Source organism: Nelusetta ayraudi, unplaced genomic scaffold, assembly GCF_046127955.1.
Source record: "Nelusetta ayraudi isolate G7.1 ecotype Tasmania unplaced genomic scaffold, CSIRO-AGI_Nayr_v1 ptg000168l, whole genome shotgun sequence".
Taxonomy (NCBI): domain Eukaryota; kingdom Metazoa; phylum Chordata; class Actinopteri; order Tetraodontiformes; family Monacanthidae; genus Nelusetta; species Nelusetta ayraudi.
In genome coordinates this window covers 713,120-740,285 of record NW_027466218.1, presented here as the reverse complement: position 1 = coordinate 740,285, position 27,166 = coordinate 713,120, and the positions used below count along the sequence as shown (strand labels likewise).

General features: G+C 48.5%; 1 protein-coding gene across 4 annotated transcripts; it reads left to right on the top strand.

Annotated features, from left to right (window-relative positions):
- Positions 1–233: 233 nt before the first annotated feature.
- Positions 234–27,080, top strand: quob (quattro b). 4 transcript variants are annotated; one of them, XM_076014233.1, is made up of 24 exons: positions 234–552; positions 10,927–11,124; positions 11,862–13,383; positions 14,589–14,792; positions 15,027–15,150; positions 15,905–15,998; positions 16,713–16,799; positions 16,918–17,034; positions 17,581–17,679; positions 17,793–17,941; positions 18,708–18,846; positions 19,011–19,133; positions 19,347–19,544; positions 20,148–21,055; positions 21,312–21,561; positions 21,786–21,875; positions 22,996–23,220; positions 23,608–23,778; positions 24,064–24,241; positions 24,444–24,560; positions 24,736–24,987; positions 25,875–26,155; positions 26,335–26,393; positions 26,464–27,080. In XM_076014233.1, exons 1-23 carry the CDS (start codon positions 550–552, stop codon positions 26,371–26,373), a joined length of 5,568 nt encoding a protein of 1,855 aa, XP_075870348.1. In that variant the 5' UTR covers positions 234–549; the 3' UTR covers positions 26,374–26,393; positions 26,464–27,080. The 4 variants fall into 4 exon arrangements, with proteins under 4 accessions (XP_075870348.1, XP_075870347.1, XP_075870346.1 ...); XM_076014232.1 differs by having other exon boundaries at positions 24,736–24,993; XM_076014231.1 differs by having other exon boundaries at positions 17,581–17,700.
- Positions 27,081–27,166: the final 86 nt, after the last annotated feature.

Here is a 27,166-nt window from a genome sequence, read left to right as displayed (position 1 = left end):
GAGAGAGAGAGAGAGAGAGAGAGAGAGAGAGAGAGAGAGAGAGAGAGAGAGGGACAGAGTGAAGAAAGTTTAAAAAGCCTCAGGGGGAGGGGGTGGGGGGATTTCCGCTGAAAGGGAAAAGCTCCTCTGCCCCCCACCGCACCCTCCCACCACCCAACCCCTCTCTCTCTCCCTCTCTCTCTCCCTCTCTCTCTCTCTCTCTCTCTCCTCTCGCTCAACCCAAACACTTGGAGTAGGCTGGGACTTAAAGGAGAAGTGAGGGAGTAGCAGCGGGATCAACAGGCAGCCTGAGAAGAGACTCCAGCAGCTGCTCAACTTTCTCTGTCCGCCTGGCTGAGAAGAAGCGAGGACGGAGTATTAAAGTGCGCCGCCACTGGACAATGACCTCGGCAGCCGCCCCACACCTGGACCCACTTCAGCCGCCGTCTGCCGTCCGTGCGCTGAAAACATGGCACGCCTCTTTGCCCCGAGTGCAGAGAAGCCGTCCCGGGAGGATCTCCACAAAATGAAAGGAACTTTTTTCTGATTAGGGATAAAACTCCTGCAACCATGGTAAAGTCATTTCAGTGTGTCTATGTGTGTGTGTGTGTTTGTGTGTGTGTGTTTTCTCTCTCCCCTCCTCGCTCTCCTTCCTGCCTGGGTGAAAAAGTGCTCCACTGACCCACTAACTCGGAGGTCTGTCGTTCCCGCTGCTGCAGCTCCATCAGCTGCAGCTTTACGGGTTGTTTGTGTTGTAAAAACTCACTCACGGGTTATTGTTTTTCGCTCGCTTGTTGGCCAAAGCTCGTCTTTGTGTCCCCACAAAGGCGCCAGGGCGCTTGAAGTTGCTGGATTCCTTTCGGCTCGTTGTAGTGCTCAGCGGAGTCGGTGGGAATGTTTCACATCAACAGCTCCGCAGCATCTTGGGCAGCTGGGAGCGTCTGCGCAGAATGAGGCCACGCTGCCTTTTGTTTTGCCGTTTAGGTAAAAAAAAAAAAAAAAAAAGGTAATGGAATGGAAGCAGGAAGAAGCAATCCTTTGATGGTGATACAGATGGAAAACACACCTCGGGGACTTCAGAGTGTTTCTCTCATAGGCATAAATTACATTACAGGAGTCTCCGGTCCAGTGTCTTGGCAGCTGCGAGCGGCTGATCTTCTGTGGTCGGCGGTGGTCATTTCTGCTCATTCGCAGGAACTAATTAATGGCGGTGAGCGAACCGCCGCCACAGGAAGGGGTTGGGGGGGTTGGGGGGGTGGGGGTGGGCGGGGGGCGCGACCTTCATGTGGCTTCTTTGAACCTTTAAAGCGTGTTGACAAATAAACGGAGATGCGAAATTTACTCGATGTTTCTGGGCCGAGCAATCGATGAAGCTCCATCCGCGACCAGACCTGGCATCCCGCCGCGGGGCGCCTTGTTTGGCCAGATTTTTACAGCCGCAACTGTTTGTTTTCATTGCTGCAAAGCCGACGCTGTGTTTGGTGACCAAGCCGCCCACCTGAGAGGGCTGCATTGGTAACATGACTGCAATCACCACTGCACAACTGCTGCTCCTATCTTGTTTAAACTTGCATGTGCGTGTGTGTGTGTGTGTGTGTGTGTGTGTGTGTGTGTGCGCGTGTTGGCACGAATCGTATTTGCATGTTCGTTACACCAGCAGTGAGGACAAGCAGGAGTCATTCATTCACCGGTCAGGGCAAAGTGCTTTGCGACCAGCAAACGTGCGCCACTTTCCCAGTGCGTGCACAGTCCAGAGAGCAGCGGTGGGCAAACTTCTTGACTGGTGGGGCCACAGTGGCTTGTCATATTTGACAGAGGGGCCGGAGCAGCAGCAGATGGATGGAGTGTTTTGGTGGCCTACCTCATAGGAGGACAAAAGGATATCATGAGCTATGTAGAAAATGTGTGGTTTAATGTCATTTGAAAATGAACAAAAACATTACAACATAATGAGTGTCTTTAAAGCCCCAGGGAGCTCTTTATTGAAGTCACTATTAAAACACTGAAGGAAACACAGCTATTTTAGGACTGACTTACTATAAATATATTTCTTGAAGTTCAGTGGGCCGGATTAAAAAGCTTAACGGGCCACATAGGGCCCCTGGGCCATAGTTTGCCCATGCCTGGTCTAGAGGACAATCCGATGCAGTGCAGGCTGTGTGTGTGTGTGTGTGTGTGTGTGTGTGTGTGTGTGTGTGTGTGTGTGTGTTTGCCATGTCCGCCGCAGTTTTTTTTTTTTTTTTTCAAATCACATTCAAAGTTTATGGAAATCATCATCAAAGGCCCACGTGAGGAACCCCCCCTCCCCCCCCCCCACCCCTCGCCTTCACGGGGTTTGATGAGCTCTATTCGAGTCGGAGCCTGTTTGAGCTCAGCAGGTTTTGCAGTGACTCATCTGAAACGCCGCGGAAACAAAGATGCTTTGATTGTTTCGTGTCGCAGGTTGTTTTTTTTTGGGTTTTTTCAAAGACAGTTATCAATTTTCCCACCAGCAAAGCCGCGAGACACTGATGAATCGTCACCTTATGTTTTTTTTTTTTTTTTTTCCTAAAGTTCATCATCAGTTTGTGGCCGTTTGTTAAAAACAGGAACAAGAAAAAAGAGCCCCCTGCAACTGTAGCAGTTCTTGGCTTCCTCTTGGTGTCTGAATGATAAATGTGAGACTCTTTTCGTTCCAATGCCGAGTCGCTGGGACTCGTCGGGCTCTTAAACGCTTCAACATGTGTTCCTCGCCAGTCAGTTTACTACAAAACCCGACACGGCGTCAAGAAAGCCGCCAATGATGCATCTGCGCAATTGCCAGAACTTTACTTTGCCAAACAACCCCCGGCTGGCAACATCTGGTGATGAGGCCGGTTAGTAGTTAGTAAACAGACGGCAGAAGAGTTCGTAGCCAGAGAGAAACACAACAGTCAGTCAATCTGAGGCAAAACTCATGCGGGGACTTGAAACATCCACCGTCATTAAATGTCATGCAGTTTATAGTCAGTCGCAGCTGCTTCTGGCTCCATCTTACACCCATTTCAGATCCTTCTTTTAGAAAAACATTAAAAAAAAACAAAAAACTTTATAGATCTCAAGAAAACAACAGATTTAGCCCCGTGTTCAAAGTCAGTTTCATATTTAGTTTCCTGCTTTGTTGGCCCTCCTACATGTTTGGAAAGGGACGGATACAAAGCGAAGGCCTGGTTGGGAGTGTGGGAGCACCAACCCACCGCTCTATGTGACATCACGAAGGGCCCATGTCCAGCCCTATATGTTTTAGCACACACTCGCTGAAGTGTGTGGCAGTCAGAGGAAGTAAAGGATCGATTTGTTTTTTTTTTCAGCTCTTGGGAGTTCACTGCCACTCGCTCACATCACTGACAAAGAATTTTCTAAAAACTCAGCAAAACTTTGGACATTTGAATTATGCACAAAGTAGCACAAAGAGGCAAAAATCACATCGCACATCAACTGACACGGCCGGTGCGTCGGAGGGTGACAACAAAGTCCGAACTGACCAAAAAGAAATCCCGCGCACGTGACCAACTTTTTAATAGACCTTTCTTATTTTTTTGCTTGAGAAATGTCTGTGACTGAAACGTCGCATTAAAAAGTTTGCAAGTTGGTCACGTGCGCGGGATTTCCCTTTGACAAAGTAGCAAAAACAACATTAAAAAAAAAAAGTGATCGCAACAAAGCTTTTCAACAACAGCTTTAATATCCGTACATGCTTGAAGCCTCTCATCAGTGGAAAACAGGAAGTGCAGTGTTGCACGAGCACATTTTGCCCATCTGAACCGTCCTTGCGCACACACGCTCAACTGCCGGCTTGCAGAAGTAACAATCTTACATGCTAACACCTGTGCTTCCAGACAAATGCTAATGCCGGGGGGCCGTCCCCCTGCTAGAATTATTATAGGCACAGACAGGAAGCAGCTATGCAGCAGATCATTAGCGAGATTGCAGACATTGTCCGAGAGTTGTCACGGAGCGGGGAGCCATATTTCCAACTGTTTATTATCTCTCCGTGCCAAAAGTGGGTCAGACTCGACAGGGTCCGTGTTTTTGCAAGACGGAGCCATTATTGGAGGGGGGCGGGGGGGCGGTGGTGGTGGGGTTTGAGGGGGGGGGGGGGGGGGGCGTGTGTGAGTCACTTTTCAGCAGGCATTGTCTCTGGAAACCCGCTTAGTGCGAATGTGTGTGTGTGTGTGTGTGTGCATAAAACTTATTATTAAAATAATAGCTGACTCAGTGGTAATGACACATCCACGGTGCCTGGGAAAAAGAAGGTCCTCTGCTGCTTGTTTGAATTGAAAGCAGCTGGACGGCTCCAATCACACGAGGATCGGCCGAGGAAGAGGAAGAGGAGGAGGAAGAGGAGGAGGAGGAGGAGGAGGAGGAGGAGGCAGGGCAGGAGGAGGAGGAGGAGGAGGCGGAGGAGGCAGGGCAGGAGGAGGAGGAGGAGGAGGAGGCGGAGGAGGCAGGGCAGGAGGAGGAGGAGGAGGAGGAGGAGGAGGCAGGGCAGGAGGAGGAGGAGGCAGGGCAGGAGGAGGAGGAGGAGGAGGAGGAGGCGGAGGAGGAGGAGGAGGAGGAGGAGGCAGGGCAGGAGGAGGAGGAGGAGGAGGCGGAGGAGGCAGGGCAGGAGGAGGAGGAGGAGGAGGAGGAGGAGGAGGAGGCAGGGCAGGAGGAGGAGGAGGAGGAGGCGGAGGAGGCAGGGCAGGAGGAGGAGGAGGAGGAGGCAGGGCAGGAGGAGGAGGAGGAGGAGGAGGAGGAGGAGGAGGCGGAGGAGGCAGGGCAGGAGGAGGAGGAGGAGGAGGCGGAGGAGGCAGGGCAGGAGGAGGAGGAGGAGGAGGAGGAGGAGGAGGCGGAGGAGGCAGGGCAGGAGGAGGAGGAGGAGGAGGAGGAGGTGGCAGGCAGAGTGGCACAGAGGAGCCACTCAGGCACTACAGTTGTAATGTGTAATCAGGATCAACTCGTAGTTTCTGAGTCTGTGGCGCGATCGAAGAGCTCCAGATGATTTAAAGCAAGTATCGATGTGTACATCAATGCGGCAAAGTTGTTTTCTCAAAAAATAATCTGGAATATTACTTTGCCTTTTTTTGGAGTAGAGCGTGTGAGATGACAGACACAAAGTAACAAGGTCACGGGTTCGACCCCCAGGAATTTCTGCGTGAAGTTTGCATGTTTTTCATATCAGAGTCCTGACATGAGTGCTTCTCTCCGGGTTCTCCGGGTTCTCCGGGTTCTCCGGCTTCCTCCCACTGTCCAAAAACATGCGTGTGAGCCAAACTGGGTGCAAGCGCAAGTGCAAGCACAAATGGCTGTTAGTCTTTCCCTGTGACCGTGCGATAAACTGGCGACTCGTCCAAATACAGCAGTGATTGGCTCCACCACCTGTGTGCTCCACTGCGGGAGAAGCGGTCGCCTATTATTACCATTATGAATTTATTGAAAATCATTGGAGCAACCCTGTATTGTAAATGATACCAAATAAACATGTTCCATCTATGTGCAGCAAACAGCATGTTTAGCTCTCTGTTTGCAGTCTCCTCCTAAAAGAAAACTCGGTTTTAGCTTCCCGCTAAAACTTTGCTCTGTCGAACCTGCCACATGTTTGGAAGTGGATGAAAACGAGGCATCTCGTCAAAGAGGGTGGAGCCAACACCTTGGCAAGGGGTGTTTCTGTCGCTAACCTGGGACAGGTATAGGCCCTTGGTGACATCACAAAGTGTTGAATATCACAATGGCCTGTTTCAGCACAAACTTGCTGGAATACGAAGCTGCCCAAAGAAGTGAAAGACGGATTTTTCTTTTTTTATGAAAAGTTTGCTGACAGGACAAAGAGACTTTGTTGGAAAAGTATGATATAACCTGGGACTTTCACATGTCTGGGCCTCACCACTCACATTTACTTACATTCCTATTTCTGGTTTATTATTATTTTTTCCCGTTCTAAAGATTCTCTCCCATCTCCTTGACGCTTCACATCTGCACCGCTTCCACTGACGCCGCTCACTCTGTGACACCAGGCAGGAAACAGGGCGACCTGCTCCGTCACTGGAGGAGCTCGTCAAGTCGTGTCCTTCCTGTGTTGACGGGATGAATGAAAGCATTGTCGCCCGTCACCGCTTTCACATGTTGCACCCACAGAAACGCTTTGAGCATCTGCAATTCTGTGGTTTTTGATTTTTTTTCTTTTTTTTCTTTTTTTTGACTGGTGTTGCAGACGTGCTCGAGCTGGTCACTCCGCAAAGTGGTGAAGGGAGACAAACGACAAATTTCATTGTTTCAAAGAGACGAAAGAGTCGGACTATCAAAGGTCCGAACGGCTATTGTTCTTCCTTTACAGATTGAGGATGGACGGATGTAACGGGACCCCGGAGAGCGCGGCGCAAACATGCCAGATTTGAATCTTGCCAGTTTTTGACTCTCATGCTGCATGAGAACAAAAGGAACATTTCAACATATTATTATGGTCTTTGCAGCGTAAACCTCTTGCACCAAAAAAAAATATGAATGAATAAACAATTTGAATCCAGGCAGATTTGAGGTCCGTTACTCACACGTTCCAACCTGCCAGCGTTGACTCTGATGAGTGATGCAGGAGTTTCGTCTCGCACGAGTCCATCCAGTCCTCTCTTTTTTTGCCCCCCCCCCCTATTTGTTAAGAGGCTTTAAGACGGCCGGCTGAATGAAGCGCCGCTCTGCTGTGCCGATGGCACACAAAGACGCCACTGTCTCGCCGCCGAGCAGGGGACACAAGCGCTCAGGGAGGAAGCGGCGGTGAAAGGTTGAGAACGTGAGCCACGCTGCCCACATGTTTCTGATCACGGCCTGTGTAGTCATGTTTGGCTCAGTGTGTTCTGGATTAGGAGCGAGTCGGCCCCCCGAGACTTAAAGGGCCCATGTTGGTCCGTGTCGCCGTCCTCGCCGGTGTTTGCAAACAGTAATCTACTTAAGCCTCTTCAGCCTCCACTTCACTCGGCTCCGTTTATCAGAATCATCTGCGCAAAAAAAACAGGGAGAGGTTGGGATGTCACAAAGAGAGCTGACGCATCTTCCTTGATCGATGACAACGCTCCCAGCTGCCTTGTTTTTCACCCAGGCCGCTCAATCAAAGCAGGAAGCCAAAGCCAGGTTGCAAACAGAGGGTTAAACATGTTGATTCCTGGAAGACCTCACTGACATCTGGGATGAAAAATAACACCAACAAGCGAGTTTATTCGGCAGGTTCTGAAAGGAAAAATGAAATAAAAATGAGACGCTGCCCTGATTCGCTTGAAACTCACACTTTTCCCCATCAGTGTTTCAGGGTGCAATGTGTGCCGGCGTCCTTTCCCACGAGGCCTGCGGGGGTCAGCGCTGCGGGGGTTGTTGTGGCTGAGTTTGGCGGTGCGTCATCCACAAGGTTCTCACTCACGTCTGCGCGTCCGCACACGTCGAGCTCTGGTGAATGACTCAGCTGTCACTTCTGTTGATGATTTAGGGATCTTTAAGCCCCGTGGCAGCGGCGACAACCTTTCCAGACTCTGGGAACATTGGGGAAAACTACGCTGACAAGTTCTTTTAGCGCATTCGACCTGGAGCCGTGCTAAAAGTATAGGCTAATCTGCCGCAACAGCGCAACTGACCGGCCGGCTCTAATCTGCTGAGCCCTATTGTGTGGAACGACAAAGATACACACTGTGCATCGCACAACACACCTTGACAGCCTGTTTGCACTGGGACTTAAATCTGCCTCTTGTCTTGCTCGAGCCCAGAGGCAATTTGCAAAAACCTGTAATTATCTGCTTAAGAATCTCCCAGCGGGGCCCCGAGTGGTGGACAAGACAAAAGGGAAGCGCAAGGCCTCTTGAATGCCTGCAGTCCTCTAGCAGAGTGCCGCAGAGCCGCAACTCATTTAAATCACAGGCAGCGCTGGACGAGGCGAGTGGGCCGAAGGGGGGAATGTCGCTGAGGGAATCTCCTTGTGTTGGCCGCGGAGGAGGCGGTGCTGGAATGCAGGCTGCCGGCTGGACATCGATCAAGCCACAAAGTTCTCTGCAGGCCGAGTTAAAAGTTTTCGGGATTTAAAAGCTTCTTTGCTAGAAGTTGTGGATTTAAAAAAAAAAAAGAAAACCCTCCCCGACTCCCCTGACGGTGTTGGTCAACATGGGGAAACGAGAGTCAGGATGCTGCTCACTGATAAACAGGAAGAGGCTTGTGACATTGGAACGAGGCAGGAAAAGTGATTGTGCGTCGTGGTCACATGGGACGGAGCAAACTGCTTTTAAGTGGGAGTTTATGTAAGGAGAGGAACTGTTAAAAATAACAGAGTGAGTGGCGGCGGAGCAGACCAAACAGCAAACACACTGACGTCTAGGATCGCGGTTAAAAGGCCGTGAAAGTTCAACGCTTTTTAACGGCTGCTGCAGAGTAGAATCCCGGTCCTGAGGAACGCGTCTACGCATGTTTGTTTCCCTTTTTTTTTTGCACACACAAATAAGTGTTTTGGCCGTGTACGACAAAGATTTAGTTACAGGTGGCGACATCACAGCTAAAATCTGACTCGTGTTAACTGTTCCTTTTATTTTAAAACAAAGCCTCACAGCAACTCATCTTTGTTGTCTGCGTAATGAAGGAAGCACTTGATTTTTTTGTGTGCCAGAAGAGTTCATTAGTTTCTCTCTCAATGCAACACAATGGGGGTGAAATAACCTATTCAAACTTCTTTAAAAAAACCCTTGTTATCCTAGTACCTGGCATTTAATGTATCCCCATCTAGTGGTCTGGCATTATTATGGCAGCATTTTTAGTTGTGTCATGTGGGTAAGGGTCTTTTGTTAAACATTTTTTGTGTGGATAAAGATAAATGAAGGCAGGGAAACTTGCTTGCAAGAGCCGTGTTTGTATTCTGGCCGGAGTCCATGTGGCTCTGGGACGCAGCTTCAGTTTTGCTCTTCTTCCTCTGGATTCCAGTCAAAATGGGAAGTTTTGCTCAGACCAGTCGCGCCTGTCCAATGTGGCGCAAACCTCTCGACGTCCACTCAGTGGCAACAACGCTCGGCCCAGCTGGTCCGGCTGTGATGTATCGTGTGTGTGTGTGACCTGGTGCTTCATATCTCTGAGAAATACAGAGCAGCCTCAACGTGAATGGCGGCAGTCAGTCTGAAACAGCTGTGTTGCATTAGCGTGCTGGAGGAGTCTCGAAGGTAATCTGCTCCCCATTTTCTAATCTATTGTGACAGATGTGCACAGTCGGAAGAAATGGGAGGCATTCTTCTCCGCTGTGTCTACAGGAGATACAAAGACTCAGCATTAACCGCTAAATATTGATGTTGCTTTCTGTCCAAAATGGCACGCAAAAACGAGCGTTGATTCGTTCGTTTCTGCCGACATTTAAGAGATTCATTTGGGAGAGAAAGGACCTTGTTACCCTGAAGAGAAATGGACTTGAGTCCACTTCTGGCATGTTGTGAATGAGAAGAGAAGACAGATTTCTACGATGTATATTGAAGCATTAATGTTCATTTTTAAAAAAAAAAAGATCCCTTTGACCTCATCCCAAATGTTTTATGGCAGTCCAAGTTCTTCACATGCCAAACAGTCGGTGCGGTCCCGGCGCTAGCCAGCGGGCGGCCTTTGAAGTCTCCACACGTGTGTTTACTCTGGACCGGGAACTGGTCCCAGTCAGGCCGACCAGGGCAAAATGAGGAAGGGGCTAGAAACACTTTCCTTTGTGGAGACAGGCCATTCACACAGCAGGATGCCGTGAACTGAGAGAGTGTGTGATACTAGCTCACAACGGTCCGAGTCGGAACCGTGGGCCTTTGGCCAGCATTTCTTTAGGGTCTGACATTACAAATCCATGAATTTAAATTAAAAGCTTGTGTTCCTTAAAAAAAAAAGGGGGGTATTTTAATACAGCATCAAAGAGACAAAATAAATAAATCCAAAGCGTCTCTGCGCAGGAAGTCGACCTTTAAAATCCAAGCTCAAGGTTACTTTAAACTAGGAAATCTATGGGCATTGCTGTAAGAGGTGGATGGAGTGTTGGGTGAATATTTATGGCAGCCTGCACATTTTTTTCCCTTTAGAGATCACAAATAAAGCTGTGGTACCATAATTCAAGTCAGAGTTGTGGCAAGTAATTTACAGTAGTAGCTTACAACCGTCGTTTATTCCGTTATTCCAAGGTAAATATTCATATATGACAATACTGTGTCTGGATATTATCTAACGTGTGCACTCACCTCAACTGGGTCAAGTTGACGCGGCTGCAATGATGTTGGGAAGTGAGTCGGAAGCGGAACTCCTCTCACTGCAGATGTTCTTGCACAGACATGCGTCCATGATTCACCTCCGCTGCGTTCACTGACTGCGGGGCTCCAGAGTGCTGGGCGAGAGGCCAGCAGGGTGAACTCTGATTGACCCACCAAGGATTCCTAAAACACATGAATCCATCAGGATCTTTCTTTAATGTCTCTCCCCCCCGCCCCTCCTCCCCTTTTTTTTTTCAATCACCCCATTAATAAAAAGCAATTGCAAATGAAAAATGGACAGGAATTAGCCAGGTCGCATTACTGGCCATGAAACAAACACTTTTTTCCACATTTTCCACCGTGATTGAATAGACGCAGTTCAAGGACATTGTTGCAATGGTGATTATTATGAGGGGAAAGTGGAAGATTTATTCAGCCGTATTTATTTTGTCCCTTGTGCGGCTTTCAAGTGTAATTCTCATTTCAAAAGAATGTTTTGGATCACACCACAGCCCTCTTTGTTCTGCTCTGCTCACCCCGTGCCTGTGTGCGCCTAGTAAAATCTCAACTCTCAACTTGCAATTTCTGCGGTTTGAGCTCTTTGGACACAGTTTCAGAGAAAAACAGAGAGAATTCCTGAACACTGTCGTCTGTGTTCCGCTAGTCTCTGCTGCCACAAGGTGAACACAAGTGACGCCCGTTATGTCTCCTCGTGCTGCAGAACCCGGAATCTCTGGACGCGTCCATCCAGAGCGCCCTCTCGGCCCTCTTCCCACCCTTTGAGGCCACGGCGCCCATCGTCCTCAGCCAGCTGTTCCGCTCCATCGAGGAACGTTACCACGGCGATGCGCTGCAGTGCCTTCTCGACTTCCTTATTCCGGCCAAACACCTGCTGGAGAGCGTCCAACAGGCGGCATGTGTGAGTTTCGTGACCTTTGTTTTGTTTTTTGCAGCTTTGCCGAACTGATCATTCACAAAAATCCACTGATCTCCAGAAAGCAGCACATTTAACCGTCTGTTTGCAGCCTGGTTTTCTAAAAGGCTTGATTTTTAGCTTCCCGTTTGGAAGTTTCCTGTTTAGAAGGGAATTTAACCAGTATCTGTGAACTTTTTGAGCCCTTTATGACATCATAAAGCGCTGATTTCAGCAACAATACTTTCTGAATATTAGTGGAAAACCAAGAAGTAAAGGATGGACTGGGGAGTTTGGTGGCAGAACGCAGACACATTTTCCCCCCCATTTGAAAGCATTGGCAACATGACTTTTGCTTTAAATGAGACCTTTAGATCTAAAATCAGTTTCATGAGCCCATGATTACAATTGTGTAATCTTTGTTAAACACCATGCTAATTATTATTTTATAATGAAATGAAGAAAAGATCCTGTTATATTTACTGTGGGCTTTCACAACTCATTAAGTTCAGGAGACACAAGTTGACAAATTAAGTTTAATTTATTGACAGAATAATTTTTTTCCTGATGTGGGCGTTAAAAGTTTCTATCTTGTAACATCACCCTGGAAATGCCATGTGATTTCATTGGAAACAAACTTTCTGATATTTGCAAGCAACGGATAACGGGATACTTCTAAAGGTGCTTTGTTGCTAATCATGCTAACTATCGTGCTCTCCCTCCTCCTTCCCTCCTCTGGCCAGGCTGACTACTCTGACGTGGTGTTCCGCTGCGAGGGCTGGCCTCTGTGTCTCCACGACAAAACCGTCGTGCAGCTGGCCCCGGTCAACCCCCTGCTGCTGCGCCCCGGAGACTTCTACCTGCAGGTGGAGCCCTTCGGGAGCCAAGCGGCTCGCATCGTCCTGAAGAGTCTCCTGGAGGAGGGCTGCAGGGAGGTGGAGGAGACCCCGCTGCCCGAGACCTCCTACCCCTGCCTCTTCACCGAGGAGTGGCTGCGGGACATCAACGACGGACGGCACGGCACGCCGCTCGCCCGCTGCCTGCTCTGCACAGATCAGGGGGTGGTCAAGTTGCCCTGGGCTCAAATCGCCGTTCCCGAGTTCTTGGACAAGCCGAAGACCTCGCCCTCGTACCGGGAACCTCCTCCTGAGCCCAAGCAGACCTCGCTTCCCTCCCACTTCAACTCCTCCACCCTCCCGATGGAGGCCGTCCTCCTTCCCTCCAAAGACAGGATGTCGGCGTCGCTGAGAGCCGCCGACTCTCCCTCCAAACACAGCAAAGCGGAAAGCGAAAGGCGAGCCCTCAGGTCGGCCTCCAAACCTCTGATCAAACCGGTGGGCTGGGTTTCACCCAACACCTGGGACAGCAGAGAGACCAACCTGGAGATCGAGGGTGACTACGTCGACCTGGTGGACGTCGCCAAGGGGAAGGAGTTCGCAGATGGACAGAGAGACGGCCACGCAAACCCAGTCCTGTTCAAACCCGTCAGGCCTCCTCCGCCAGTGCCGCCCGGGAACAGCGCCCCCTGCGGACGCCTCCTGCAGTACGCCGAGGAGCCCTGCGCGCCCTGCGGCCAGAGCAGGCTGGGGTGCGAGCCGGCCGACCCCGACCTCAAGTGTCGCTACCGGGAGTCGTACGTGGCAGCGCTGAGGAACCCGGTGGCTTTCGAGAGGGGGAGCGTGGACCTGCTGGCCGCACTGCAGGAGGTCGGCGGCCTGCTGGGCGAGGACTGGGAACCCGCAGCCGCCGGATCCTTCAGTCCTGACAACGTCTGCGACAACTGTAACAAACCCCTTTGTAACAGGCACTGCAAGCACAAGCACTGCCGGAAGACCATCGAGGAAAGCCTGGCGTCTCACTTCAAAGTCCACCCGTCCAGCTTCGAGACGGAGGACCTGATGAAGGAACCGCCGGCCGTGTTGAAATCGACCCCCGGTTTGAGCCACAGTCAAAGGGTGCAGATGAAACTGATTTCTCAGCAGCTCACTCCTGAATCGTCGGAGGCGTCCTCGGACAGCCAGGACGGCAAGGCACAGCTTCAGAGGGCGGAGGCTGCCAAGCCGGCGGGCAAGCACAAGGTGAAGGTCCGGTCTCTGTCTACGGTGTCCGAGACGGCCAAAGGCAGCCCGCTGCTGTACAAACTGAACAACCGGAGCCACAGCGACATCTGCCCCGAGACCATCACCAGCATGATGCAGTGCAAGAAAGGAGAGCTGCTGGATCAGGTGGTGCAAAGGCTGGACAGACGAAAGTCGCCTAGAAAAGGTAGAAAAAAGTAGCGCAGGTGGAGAATGAAGGCCTCTGCACTTTTACAAGGCAACGCTTTTGTGCAAATGAAGCTCTGGCTTCACAGTTCGACCTTCCATCTACAAGCAAACTGTGTGTTGGGCCACTAAAAAGAAATCAATGGCAAATTGGGGGTCGTGATTGTTGAGTAATTTTCAATGGGCCAACGTGTCTTTACACCTTGGAGGTTGTATCGCCACCTCTTGGTTGAGCGTGTGAACGTCGCCGGGGTGCTAATGGGGGTTGCATGTGGAAGAAAAAAAAACATTACCGTATAAGGATTTTGTTTCTTTCTCTTTCAGAAAAAACACCTACATGTGGGTTCAAGGCCTTAGACGCCACATTGTTATTACTACAAACAGCCATTTATTGTGGTATGTTGTCAAATACTGAATGTCCCGCTGAGCGTTGAACCCCCCACTCTCACACACACATCCTCACCCCACCGAACAGACGCGAGTGAAGCTCGACAGTGACCTTCATGCCTGCAGGAATGCGGCTGCAGCGATTTCAAGAGCTCCTTTAGTTAAAGGGTTCAAAAGTCAAAGCCCACGCTCGGGTCTAATCTTCCCAGTGCCGTCTGGGGTTTTTCAGCGAGCGTGGAGCTTAATGTCGGTGCCGAGAACCGAGGGAGGGAACGGAAATAGTGCAGCGGGCTGCACCCCGTTTGGAAGGGAGGGCCTGATCCCACCGGGGCCGAAAAAAAATAAGGAAAGCAGCCAGTTCTGTAATTTAGAGAGACAGAGTTAACGTGCACGCAGACAGTCTCCGTGTTCCCGGCACCCGCTGGCGTTCACGTTGAGATCTTGACTGGGGACTCGCCCGGTCACGGACCATTAAAGCAGCAAAGGGAGAGAGAGGGAGAGCACAGGCCAGGCTTTGTTGGCTCTTCGAAGAGCCCAATTAAGACGTCTGAAATCAAAGCCAGGCTTAGCAGCCGGGCCACCGCAGTGTTTGCTTGCAGAGACTGTGGCCGGCGTTCGGCCACTTCACTGTCGGTGGGAGTTACCAAAGAAGAACCGAACAATTAGTCAAAGGTTGTTTGGCGGAACGTGACGTTGTTGAGAGCTAGTGGTGTTCGATGATAAGTGAGGCCTCTCCTGATAAAAATGACTAAGAAAAATCTGAGTTTATCGTACTGGTAGTTTGATTTTTTTTTTCCCTCTTTCCTTCCAAACTTGTAGAGCTCCAGTCAAATCGGAGTGAAACTGCCTCTGCCACAGATTCGCCCATCCTCAAAGTACACAACTCAAAGTCAGAGAGGCCACCAGCAGCACAAGTGAATGTCCCCTCATCAGGTCCTGACTGTCCACACCGTCTGCAGACCGAGGAATCCAGCTTCAGAAGGATCAGCGGTTTGCTCGAGCTCGGCATCGTTTGCTTACCAGGTGCAGTGAAAAAAGGGAAAGGCTTTAAAAAAACAGAAAAAAAAAAAAACCTCTCCAAAAGTTTTAGAAACACTTGAAAGACTTGACTATGTTTTCACTTCCATGTGGGTAAAACCTCTGGGCTCAAAGCTTCCCAGACCTGCAGAATGCAATGTCATGACCTCAGACTTTTGAAATATTTAATGTCTTGGTAGACTGGAGAGAAAGATGAACAGCACTGCTCTCTCCCTCCAGGCAGCAGGGATAGGACGGGCCGGGCTGTTGTGGAGGTCCACGGGGAAGGACCGGGCTGGGCGTCCCATCACGTGTCGGTGCAGAGCCTCTGCGAATTACTTCTCTATTTACACTTCATCCCCAGGTATCCCAAACAGTGTCCACAAGGCATTTCCCAAAGACCAGAAATCCAAAACATCTTTCTTGTGGAGAATTCCATACGTCTGAGTCATATTAGTTGGGTTTGACCCCTTGACTGAATGGGTGGGAATCTCCCTCAGAGAGAAAATCTCTTCAGCTTTGTAAATACATGCAATACGATAATTGACCACAAGAGGGCGGCATGGTACAATTTGAACATTTCTTTTTAGTCCGGGGTGAAATACACGACTGGTGCTGATTTAGCTCAAACTTTAAGAGTACATTGCTTAAACTATTCATTTCAAAAGCAAAGTGAGCGAGTTGAATGTGAATTCGCAGTCAGCTGACCTGTGTGACCGGCTTCGCCGGACGCGAAGAATCTACAGAATCCACTGTCGCTCGGTTTATTGGGGTCATTAAAGTTCCGACATTGGACAGACATTCTCCCCCAGACTGTTTTGGCTTTGCGTGTCCCCAGTTAAAGAACTATAGCGCCACGGCATCTCCCCGGGCCGGCTGCCAACTGTCTGGTATGCGGAGCCTCGCTAGAATTAGCAGCCATGTCCGATGTAGGCCCCTGGATCGGTAACCTGAGAGGGAGGCATTAAAAACGGGCTGTGTGAAGATGTCAAAGTGTGGAATCCACGGGACATAAAGGAAAAACACAGCTTTAGGGGGTAATGAAACTGTGAAATTTTGATGGTGACAAGGGGAGCGTTGTTTTAGATGGACCCTAACGACCTCCATCATGTCGGCAGGAAGGAGATCCGAGAGCTGGGAATGACTTTGGTCATCGGTGCGAGGAGGAAACCTCCTCCATTTCACCTCTACAGAGCTTTGCTAATGGCCCAGGTAGCATCTAGCAAGCATGAACACACACGCCAAGGTCAACAACACACACACACTGACACCAGAGTCCAAGACCAGCAGATGATCTTAACCCAGATATCCGAATCTGCAGTAGAGTGTCTGACCTTGCAGTCTTATAAAGTGATAAACTCCAGGGTTTGGCAAGAAGTTGAGTACATTTTCCTGATATAAAAACCCTTGAGCACGTTAAAAAAAAAAAAAATGAAGCTACATCCAATTCGTGTGGCCTAAGAGTCAACGAGTGCATGGATGTTTAGTCGATACCGAGCTTCCCATAAAAGGCTGAATAACCAGCTGGTCACATCCAAATACACCAGTGAAGTTTGGATCTAGTTAGAACACGCACATTGGTGCGCATGTGTGACAAATATTCCGTAATTGCATCCCTATTAACATTGTGCATGATTCATGAATACTCATAAACAGGATGCAAAACACTGCTTCATCTCTTTCCAGAGAACTCGACTGTGATCGCTGGTCACAGTTATTTGAATTTCTGTGCAAACATCATGTTTCCCCTGCTTGGTTCCCTTTTTGGAGTCATGCTCAAACGCACCCTTACTACTTTTCATGACAACATGTTATGATAAGCCATGTGAACACTCAGATCATGCCTGGATGATCCCAGCGGATGTTGAGGTAAAGACGAGACGGCTCACCCAGATGTGCTGTGTGTGTCTCGCTGTTCTGCCTCAGGAACAAGCTCTGCATGCCGTCCACAGCGTGGTGATGCTGGTGGACAAAGACACTTCGCCTCGGCCCGAGAAGCACCCGGGGCTACAGGTTGGAATTATATATAGATTTTGACTTTTTTTTTTTTTTTTTTTTTTAAATCTAATTCATCTATTTTCCTCCATGACGGAGATCATCAAGCCTCACCCTTATTGTCTCTGACCACCAGATGGACATTGTGACGTCCATGAAAGCGCTCAACAAGACAGTTGAAGCCTCTCAGCTGACTGCCAACCTGGGAGGAACCTTCGCATACAGCCACAGCGACTGGCTTCAGTTCCATCAGGTAATATTAAGTTTTAGTATGGAAAAAAAAATCTGGGTGTTTTCCACTGCTGATGTGGCATAGCATCACTTAATTACCGGGAAATTTCCCAATAGGCCCTGAAGGGCTGCTGACAAACCCACGTACAAGCTGCGGGGAAATTTACCCGCACACCAAAACCACCAGTCGTCCTCCTGTGTAACCACGTCCAGTCTGGGCTTTGAGGACAGTCAGGTTGTGTTTCCAAGGCTGAGAGATTAGCTGGACTTTCCAAACAACAATATACAGCCGTCATATATCAGATGACTGAGTCAAGACAGCTGCGAATTTATGAGCATTTTTTTGTAGTTGTGTAAACACAAAATGATAAGGAGGCATGGTCAGGCGCATAAACAGCTGGACTTTGTCATGCATGCGGGTGGTCAGTGTGGAGGCCAAGAGCATTTCAGTCTGTCAGAGGATGGATACAAGCTGAAGACAACATCCTTAAATCAAACTTCTTTTTCTACGCATTTGAGAGGCAAGCCTGCCTCCACTAAGCCGGCCTACGCCTTTTCAACCCAACAGAGATACGTCTCCTTCATGCGTGACCTGCGAGGGGCTGACAGCTTGCTGCAGAAGGCCATTGAGAAAGTGGAGGACGGCAAGAAGCTGGACATGGCCCAGGTTACAAGACATGCTGCCACTGTGAGAAGTGGATGAACGTGCTGCATACTGACGACCGGGCCACACAAAGCTGGCTCTTTTTTTTTTAAATACTTTTTCTTTTGCTATTACAGGAAGTCAAGCAGTGCATTGAGGAGCAGAGGGCGTCGATGAAGGAGGTGCTGGAAGACACTCGACTGGTCAGTCTGCAGAGGGAGGGAGGGGCCGTCCTGGCCAGGATGAGACGAGAGGACCTGAGATTTCCTCAGTCTGAAGACTTCAGGTACCACCGTGGCAAAGAGCTGCTGTGTTTTAAAATCTATATGACCTTTTTCATCCAATAAATAACAAAATAGGTTGAGATAAGCATTGTTGGCTAATGTACATGGGGATGACTGATAGGATGCAAGACGAGGTTTGATATTATCTTTGTCATAATCGTTAAGTTTACCGCAATCAATAGGACAAGGTGAAATGTAATTATTTCGCAAAATAATCATTCAAAATATAACATTCAATACAGAAACCACAAAGCACAAACTAAACCCTTAGAAAGTTTAGAGAGACAGACAGACAGACAGACAGACAGACAGACAGACAGACAGACAGACTTACACACTGGGCAACTTAAAAGACATAAAATGGACAACAACACAACACTTACATTGATAGTGAAGCTCTTGCAGGGAAAAAGCAGACGGTGTCACACAACCTGAATACAAAGGAAGCAGAAAGAGCAGGTGAAACTAATCATGCTGATTAAGAGAGGACGTGAAGGACCAGAGAAGGAAGTGCAAACCAGGAGCAGGGAAGGAATTTCAAAGTAAAAGTGAAAGAGAAATTCCAATTCTGCAACATTTTACCAAAAAGGTCAATTTAACATATTTCCCAATCTCTTCTTTAGCTTATCTTAATAAAAGCCAAATAATAATAATAATAATTCTAAAAGAAAAAGGTCTAAATAACGTTTCACCTCATGAGACACATTTGGCATTACATTGAAAAAGAAAATTGTGGTGGGTTTCATGTTCGTTCTGTGGCGTTTGCAGAGACGCCGTGGAGTCGGTCACAGGTGTGTACAACCGGGTGGAGGAGAAGCTCCACACGCTGGTGATGAGATCCAACGAGTCCCTGCAGCACCTGGAGTTCCTCCTCAGGCTCCGAGAGATGGAAGCCAAGATCAGCACGGTGGGTACCGCCAACAGCGGCCGGCGCAGAAATCAACACGAGGGTCCAGCCATGTACCTGACAGGGAGATGTAACTTTACGTCGAACAAAACGAGCCACCGTGCACTGCTGAGCCGGCCAACCTTGAAACACAGCGCTTTATGATTCTGCTCGTCGTCCAACAGGCCGGGGCGTGGTTCAGTGCCGAGGGCGAGCAGCGACTGAAGGACTCTTACACCACCGACGACACCCTGGTGTGCACTGAAACTGCCATACAGCACTTTGAGGAGTTTCTCGCTCAAGCTAAGGTACTAGATTTTTGTTTTGTTTTGTTTTTTTCACTAAAGAGGTTTGGAAAAAAAAAAAAAACGTTATCAGGCCGTTTGTGATTCCAAACCGCTCTTTCCTCTTTTCCCCCGAAGCTGAAACCATTTAAATGACTGTGCCGCTAACGGTAAACAGTAGATAAGGCACCCAGAGGCAGAGAAGTCCCATGTGGATGTGTTATCACTTCTTCCCAGGAGAAACAACAGCAAGCCTCCACCCTGGTGACGGAGGCGGGGCAAATTGCCGCGACCGATGACTCCGGTCCAGCCCTGGAGATTTTTCGGACCCTGGTTTGCACCTTCAGGTCCGACGTGGACGACTTTGTGTTGCGAGCGGAGCAAAGGCACAAGGAGCTGGAGACACTGGCCAACGTGCACGGCTTCTGCCAGCAGGTGTGTGTGTGTGTGTGTGTGTGTGTGTGTGTGTGTGTGTGTGTGTGTGTGTGTGTGTGTGTGTCATTCCTACGGTTGCCCCACCCACGCAGCATCTCCACTGATTTGATTGTGTGATTTGTGACAACTGATAACACAAATGGACCAAAAACAAAGCCTTGTTCTGGTCCTGTTCTGTTGCTAATGTAGCTAATTCGGATTTACCCAGTTTCTCTAACTGTAACAGTAAATGTGAAGTAACATGCTATGCTACATTAGCTTACTAGTGCAACAGTAGAGCGGCAACCTTGTTACAATAACAGTAACTAGTTTAAGGCCTAATAGTTTTTGAAATCTTTGCTGTGGTTTCTGCAAAGTGCACAGATCTCCGCAGCATTTCACCAAACTGACCTGACCACTCCTTGTTGTCATGATACTGCCACACAATGCAGAGCACGACGATAAATCAATGTTGCAAGCACGCGAGGGTGTGGGCTTCAGTCCATTGCACAATAATCCAGTGATACACAAAATCGCCCCAGTGAAATATGCACACTGTGTTTGGAAGCTCCTTCATCATGGCCAAAAACCAATGACACTTGATGTATTTATGTTCTTCCACAGGCGTCAGCGCTGGCCAAGGAGTGCAGCCATTTCTTAGAGACGGTAGAGCCGGCCTGTTTGTCCGCTTCCACCCTCGGCGCTCTAGAGACATATGAGGAGCGTTTAGGCTGCGACTTCTCCACCCTCAACTTCCAGGCAGTGAAGGTGAAGGCCTGCGCCTTGGGATCAAGGTCCTCCGCAGCTATGAGGGTGTGGAATGCAGCTTGGCTCCAGTGCCAAGACGTCAGGCAACATCTGGAGAAGATGCAGAAAAAGGGAAAGAGCTCGGATAAGATCCAGAGCCGGCGGAGCTCAGCAGCGAGCCATCAGGAGGTGGGGGAGGTGGAGGGAGGCGGCGGCGAACGAGGGGATGGCGAGTCCCCCCCGACCCTGCAGCAGACCTCTGAAAAAGAACAAGTCAAACAGCCCGAAACTGAGGAGGCTGGCGCCGTAAACGGGGCAAACTGTGAAACTCCTGACCTGAAAGGCGGTGAAACAGAAGATTTGTCGACGCCAGATGCACCTCCTGCACCAAAAGGAGCAGAGAAAACGCCACTCGAGGACGGCAGTTGCCGGCCCGGCCTTGCAGGGAGCCGAGGCCGACTGAGAGAGCACCGCAGTGACAAGGACCTGAGCCGGGCTGACTCGGCAGAAGGGAATGCCGACTTCCCGCGGCAGCCTCTGGGCCGATCCCTCAGCGAGGGCTCGCATGGCAACTTCCCTCTGACGCCTCTGAACGTGAGGAACAAACACTGTCAGCCGCCGCCAGAGTTGAACCTGCCGGCCGACAGCAGCCGCGGCTGCAAGTCGCAGGGCGCCGGGGAAGAGGAGGGAGATAACGGGTGCGTGGCTTCCAAGCAGCTTCCAACAGGTTCACCCATCCACCCGGAGACATCACCAGCAGCACAAAGCAATGGATGTGATGTTTTGTGAGTACAATTAGAAGATGTGAGACAAGGCAAATGCTTGTGTTTTGTTTTTTATCTCAGACTTCAAGAAAATATAATGTATTATAATGAGCCTTTTGTAATGTCACACAGTATGGATTTTCCAGAGCTTTGGCACATGTTTGTGTAATTGGAATTCATTGACAGGCAAGAGGTCCATTATATTGTTGTATGTGATTTCTTTGGGACCTTGAATTTTGTCAATGGGACCTTTTAATTTCTTCCACTGTCTGCACAGGAAACTGCCAAGGATCATGGAGGAGCTGCTGTCCACAGAGAGGGAGTACGTGAAGGCTCTGGGTTACGTTCGAGAGCACTACTTCCCCGAACTGGAGAGGGCAGACGTGCCCCAGGACCTCAGGGGCCAGAGGGGGATCGTCTTTGGGAATCTGGAAAAGCTCCACGACTTCCACCAGCACCACTTCCTGAGCGAGCTGGAGAGCTGTGAGGACGAACCGCTCCGAGTGGGACGCTGCTTCTTGCGACACGTGGGTCACATCATTTTTATCAAACGCTGTTATGGTGCCAAAGGGAACAGCGAACTCCCTTCTAGTGTTTGTAAGAAGTGTCACTGATAGCCAAGCTGACCTGCACGGACAGATGCTGTTGTTCTTCTTCTAGACTTCCAAAGAACAACAAGTTGTGCTCACAGTTTGGAAGCATTTAAACCAGGGTGAGAAATAATGGTCTGCCTCCTGCTTTTGTGTTTCAGAGGGAGAGTTTTGCTCTGTACGCCCTTTACAGCAAGAACAAACCGCAATCCGATAGCCTGTTCATCAGTCACGGACAGGCTTTCTTCAAGGTGAGACCTGGTGCCAGCCTCCCTTTGCTCTCCATCACTCACCTTCTCCTTTTTCTGGAACTTGCCATAAATTGTCCTGCACTAGAGGCGTCATGGTCAGGTTGAAATGAAAGCAAGAGTTTGGAATGTGCTGAAACAAACAGATGCAGTTGGCAGGAAAATCCCGATCTTATCAAACCATTTAAAAAAAAAAAAAGAAGACTTATCTGGATGTTTACTCCACAGCAGCATGATCCCTAATGGCTGTTTTTATAGGTTTCATAAGACTTCCTTGAATTGTTAGGAATACTGATGTTGCTGTAGAGTACCAGAAGGAAAATGCATTACACTCCAGGCGTGACCATCCAAACCATAGCAAGCCAGAAAGTTGAGTCGACCGTACTCTTTGCTTTAGCTTGGTATGTTTTGTCAACTTTGTCTCATTGGTATTGTACTCTGAGGTAAAATACTTCAGTGTCACAAGTTTGGCTGTTGACACACCTTGAGTGCAATGAGCTATTTTAATGATAGCAGCACATAGTGAAAGCAGGAAGAAAGTTTCAAACCGCTTTTAAATACTGTCATGACCAACAAAGAAACCAAAAAGTTGGTCCACTCGTGGATGATGTAAGATGAGAGATGAAAAGGATCTGAAAAACCATGCCAACTTCCACAGCACCGCAAAGCTAATGTGGTGTAACATCCTGCGCAACGTCTAAACAAAAACAGGCCATGAAAGTACCATTCAGCACATGTAAGCAGAACTAGAGAACGCTTAACAGAAGCCTCAGAGTCTGAAATCAAGATTTGCCATTGGTCTGGTTGTTACAGTTTGAGAAATTGGTGAAATCCATAGCTAGCTTTATGTGCATTAGCAATTTACACCCAGTTATACATTAAATGTATGAATATTGAGGTATAAATGTCATCGATGTGCCCTTTAACAGTGAGTATGGACAAAGCATCCCTTTTTCATTTTTACTAAGAAACCTAGCATGCGCTGCCTCTACTAGTTGCTGCCAGTCTTCATGTGGCTGCTAGTATTTCTATCTTTCTTCGGTTTATCTTCACTCACCCTGACATCCTGACGACAGCAAGTTCACCAAACCAATCCGTCTGCTCTCCTCCCGCCTCACTTCAGCAAAAGCAACTGAAACTGGACGACAAAATGGACCTGTGGTCGTACCTGCTCAAGCCTGTGCAGAGAATCAGCAAGTACAGCCTGCTGCTCCAGGACATGATGCGGGAGTGTGGTCCGGGACAAGCCAGAGAGGCGGCCGAGGTGAAAGCAGCTCTGGAAGTCGTCCACTTCCAGCTCCGACACGGCAACAACCTGCTGGCCATGGACGCCATCCGCGACTGCGATGTGAGGCAGCAACTTCTAAGCGTGCCGACCCTCCATACTAGAGTACACATACAGCATATGTATAGCATATATAGCAGAGTGGAGACAAGGAGAACATCGTATTTCAAACACAGCACATACCGCACATAGCTCGGCATAGGCACAGTGTGTGCTTTACTGTAATAAGGATGATTGATACGTTTTGGAGGCAGGTTTAAGAAAGAACAGAAGGAGAGATGGCACACAAAACTTGTACCATAGAGTATAAGCATGCTCATTTAGTGTATACATAGTGGGTCAATCATGAGTAATCTTTTTTTTTAATGCATACACATTAGCCAGGTCATAAATGAGGCATATGTACATCTTGAACTGTATAGAAATGATATCTCCCATGGTGCACCGCAGGTCAATCTGAAGGAGCAGGGTCAGCTGATACGGCAGGACGAGTTCATGGTGACGTTCAGGAAGAAGAAATGCTTCCGCCACATTTTCCTCTTTCAAGAGCTCGTCCTCTTCAGCAAAACCAGGAAGACGGACGTGGGGAATGACACCTACATTTACAAGCAGTCCTTCAAGGTACACACGCCCACGCCCACGCCCACGCCACTGGGGCTGCCAGGAAACACTGTCTGCATCTTGGTTGTAACAAGTTTAAACTGCGCAACTGTGTTGCAATGCACTGACTCATGGGTCTCCCAAAGGTCCATGGCCAAGATAGAGGCAGCATTTGATTGTTGACGTGACACAATGACCTTTTATCGCCCTCCGTCCACCAGTTCAGAGGGGCTTGTAGGACATACTGCGCAACAACACTAAGGTCAAATTTGAAAGAGAACCAAGTTTTCTTCTTTATGTTCTTAGACTTCAGATATTGGCCTGACCCAAAACAGCGGCGACAGCGGCTTGTGCTTTGAGATCTGGTTCCGAAAGAGGAAAACCCAGGACACGTACACGCTTCAGGCAGGCAGCCGGGAGCTGAAGGAGGCCTGGACCAGGGACCTGGAGCGGATCCTGTGGGAGCAGGCAGTGCACAACAGAGGTGCGGAAAGAAAACAAAAACAGACAGACAGACATACAAGAAAAACCATCTGCAGTGTATTATTTTCTGGGCGCATGAAAATGGACAGTGCCGCAAACCTCAGATTCTCTGCCATTTCAAGTTGTTTGAAATTGCTTCTGTTTTGATGGTCCACGTCCGACTCACCCCATCCCACCCATGGACGTGACGTTCTGTCTTCCAGAGGTCCGTATGCAGGAGAGAGTGTTCATGGGAATTGGAAACAAGCCGTTCATGGACATCCAGCCCAGTGAGGCAGCGATCAGCGACCGAGCTGTCAACTGTGTTCTGATTGGACGAGGTACAGCCAGGCTCACTTAGCACTGCTTTCTTTTTAGATCTTTGTTTTACACCCTGGTCTTTTCATTTGAACTTAAGTGTCTGGAAAACAGTGTGAGCAAAACAGGTATAGGGCATTTTTTTTATGATCATGGTATTACAGAGCTCATTTGTTTCTTCTTCTCCTTTCTCTGCAGACAACAGGTTCCTTCCCTCCGAGGGATCACAAGCGTCGCAGGACGGCCTCCCGAGTCGGCCCAAATCTGTCGGTTCAGGAAGCATGTCCTCATCCTCCTCGTCCTCTGGGAGAGGGTCTCTGTCCCCCGTGGGATACATGTGCGGGCCAACGAGGAGGGCCGCCTCCGGAGGCCTCGTGGGTTACATGGCGCCACCCGGAGGCTTGGAGGAGGACGACCTGGACCACGGGGGCGGGAGTCAGAACCTCTTGCGTGAGTGTGCGTTCACAGTCACCATGTTGGCAAACACTCCTGGTTCCACTCTCAGAGGTGGGAAGTAAGAAAGTACAATTACTACGTTGCTGTACTGAAGTAGATTATACAGGTATCAGTAGTATACTTGAATATTTCTTTTTCTAAAAGCTTTTTAGCTTTACTCTCCACATTTGTACACAAATGTCGGTACGTTCTACTACTTACAGTAGAAAAACATGCTTTTGTGTTTTGAAGTGTATTTGTAATTTGTCGTCGTTGCTCGAAGTGGAGCTCTGGACAGTTCAGTCACAACTTTTTAAATTTTGCAAAATTATCAACAAACGTTTCATTCATGGCAAAACCAAAAACAATTTGTAATTTTTACTTAAATGCATTTCAGAACCTGTACTTTCTTACTTTTCCCTAAGTAAAGTAGTTGAATCTGTACTTTCATTTTCACAAGAGTAATTTTTTACCCAAGTAATAATAAATAATAATAATAATAATAATAATAATGAATTTTATTTATATTGCACTTTACATTAAGAAATCTCAAAGTGCTACAAGTAGCAAAGAGACATAAAAACATAAAACCTGCTGTCAGACATCATTGGTAAAAAAAAAAAACAACACACAACCCGAGCAATGAGTGTACATAATACAGAAATACAGAATGTCAGTACCACTGCTGTCCACTCCTGGCCATCTGGTGTTTATAAAGTTACTCTGACAAAAGACGTCCATCTCAAGACTGAAGGTTTTTAAAAACTCATTGTGGAAAATGGAGACAAAATGCCGATGTTTGATGTAGTAGTGAAACCATGTTTCCTTGAATCCTTCAGCCAATCAGCTGTATCATCCCTCAGTCAGGGCATTGACCCATCACCCTGTCCATGTTGTTGCAGTGGACAGCTCTGAATCGTCTGGAGAGAGCGTGAGCGGCTTCAGCAGCTCCGGCCACAGCTTCCACTCTGCGGCCCCAGGCGAAGCGGAGGATGCCTCTTCAGTCTGCTCCTCCACAGTCACCATCAAGGAGGTGGCGGCGGCGACGGCGGCGGCGGCTCCCACAGCTGGAGACCCTCCAGCCGGACAAAATTCTGCAGCCACATTGCCGGAAAAACCACAGCCTTCAGTATCAGTTGCAGCCAAACCACAGAGTCAGGCTGGAGAGATTTCCCATGACAAGGTGAGGTGAACGATGACGGCCGTGTGCTTTCAACTCTCGGGAATGCAAAGTCTGCATTACTGATAAAAGTGAGGAGACGAATTCGCAAGAATGTTTCATCACTTCCTTCCAGTAAACTTCGGCTGACTTGGCGAATGCTCCAAATGAAGTTTTTTTTGGTTTCTTTTTCACTTTTCCAGGCTCAGAGCACCGCTGTTGGCAAATCCACTGAGGTCTGAACTATGAGATGCACTTCAAGGTAACTGTGCATGTTTCTCAAGATACATTGACATAAAGAACAGTTTGTTGATTTCTTTCTCTTTCAACAGGTCATTTTTTGGGGGGGTTCTCCGTGATTTTGTTGGTGTCTGGGTTAAAGAGGAAACTATTTAAAGAGGCATCCATGTGTTATTTAAAAAGCATCACTGCGCTGTAAATTAATCTTCCTTTATGTCTCCACTAAAACAAGGCCAGGATTTCTTCATATATATGTCTTTTTTATTTTTATTTTTTTTTTACTGCGCTTTGAAGTTAAACGCTGACATATTTGTTTCAGAACGCGCAAGCCGACAAGGTTCTGCATAGTTGGATGTAAAATCTAAGTCTCAGTGTCAGCTCACGACTGTAGAATAGCTCTGCTTTTTTGTGTGAATGCCTGTCAAAATGTGTGGATCAGCACAGAAAAAGGAGAAGTCTTGCATTCATCTGTATCCCAGATGACTTTAATAAAAACATTTTCAATTCTTTTGAGTGATGAAAACAGTTAACACCTCCTGTTTTTCTCCTATAATCAATGATTTCTTCACTGAAAATAAAACACTTTCACTAATACGTTGAAAAATGAAGACAATAATTTGTGTAGCACTCATATGACTTTCTGTTGTGTTTTTGTTTTTTGCACCACTACCTTTTTTTGTAATAAACTAAACCAAATGTTTTTTCTAAAGCATTGCTGTCTCCCATTTTTCATATGCATTAAAAAAACAAACATTTCCAGCACAAATTTCATATAGTCTGTAGTTAAAACAAAAC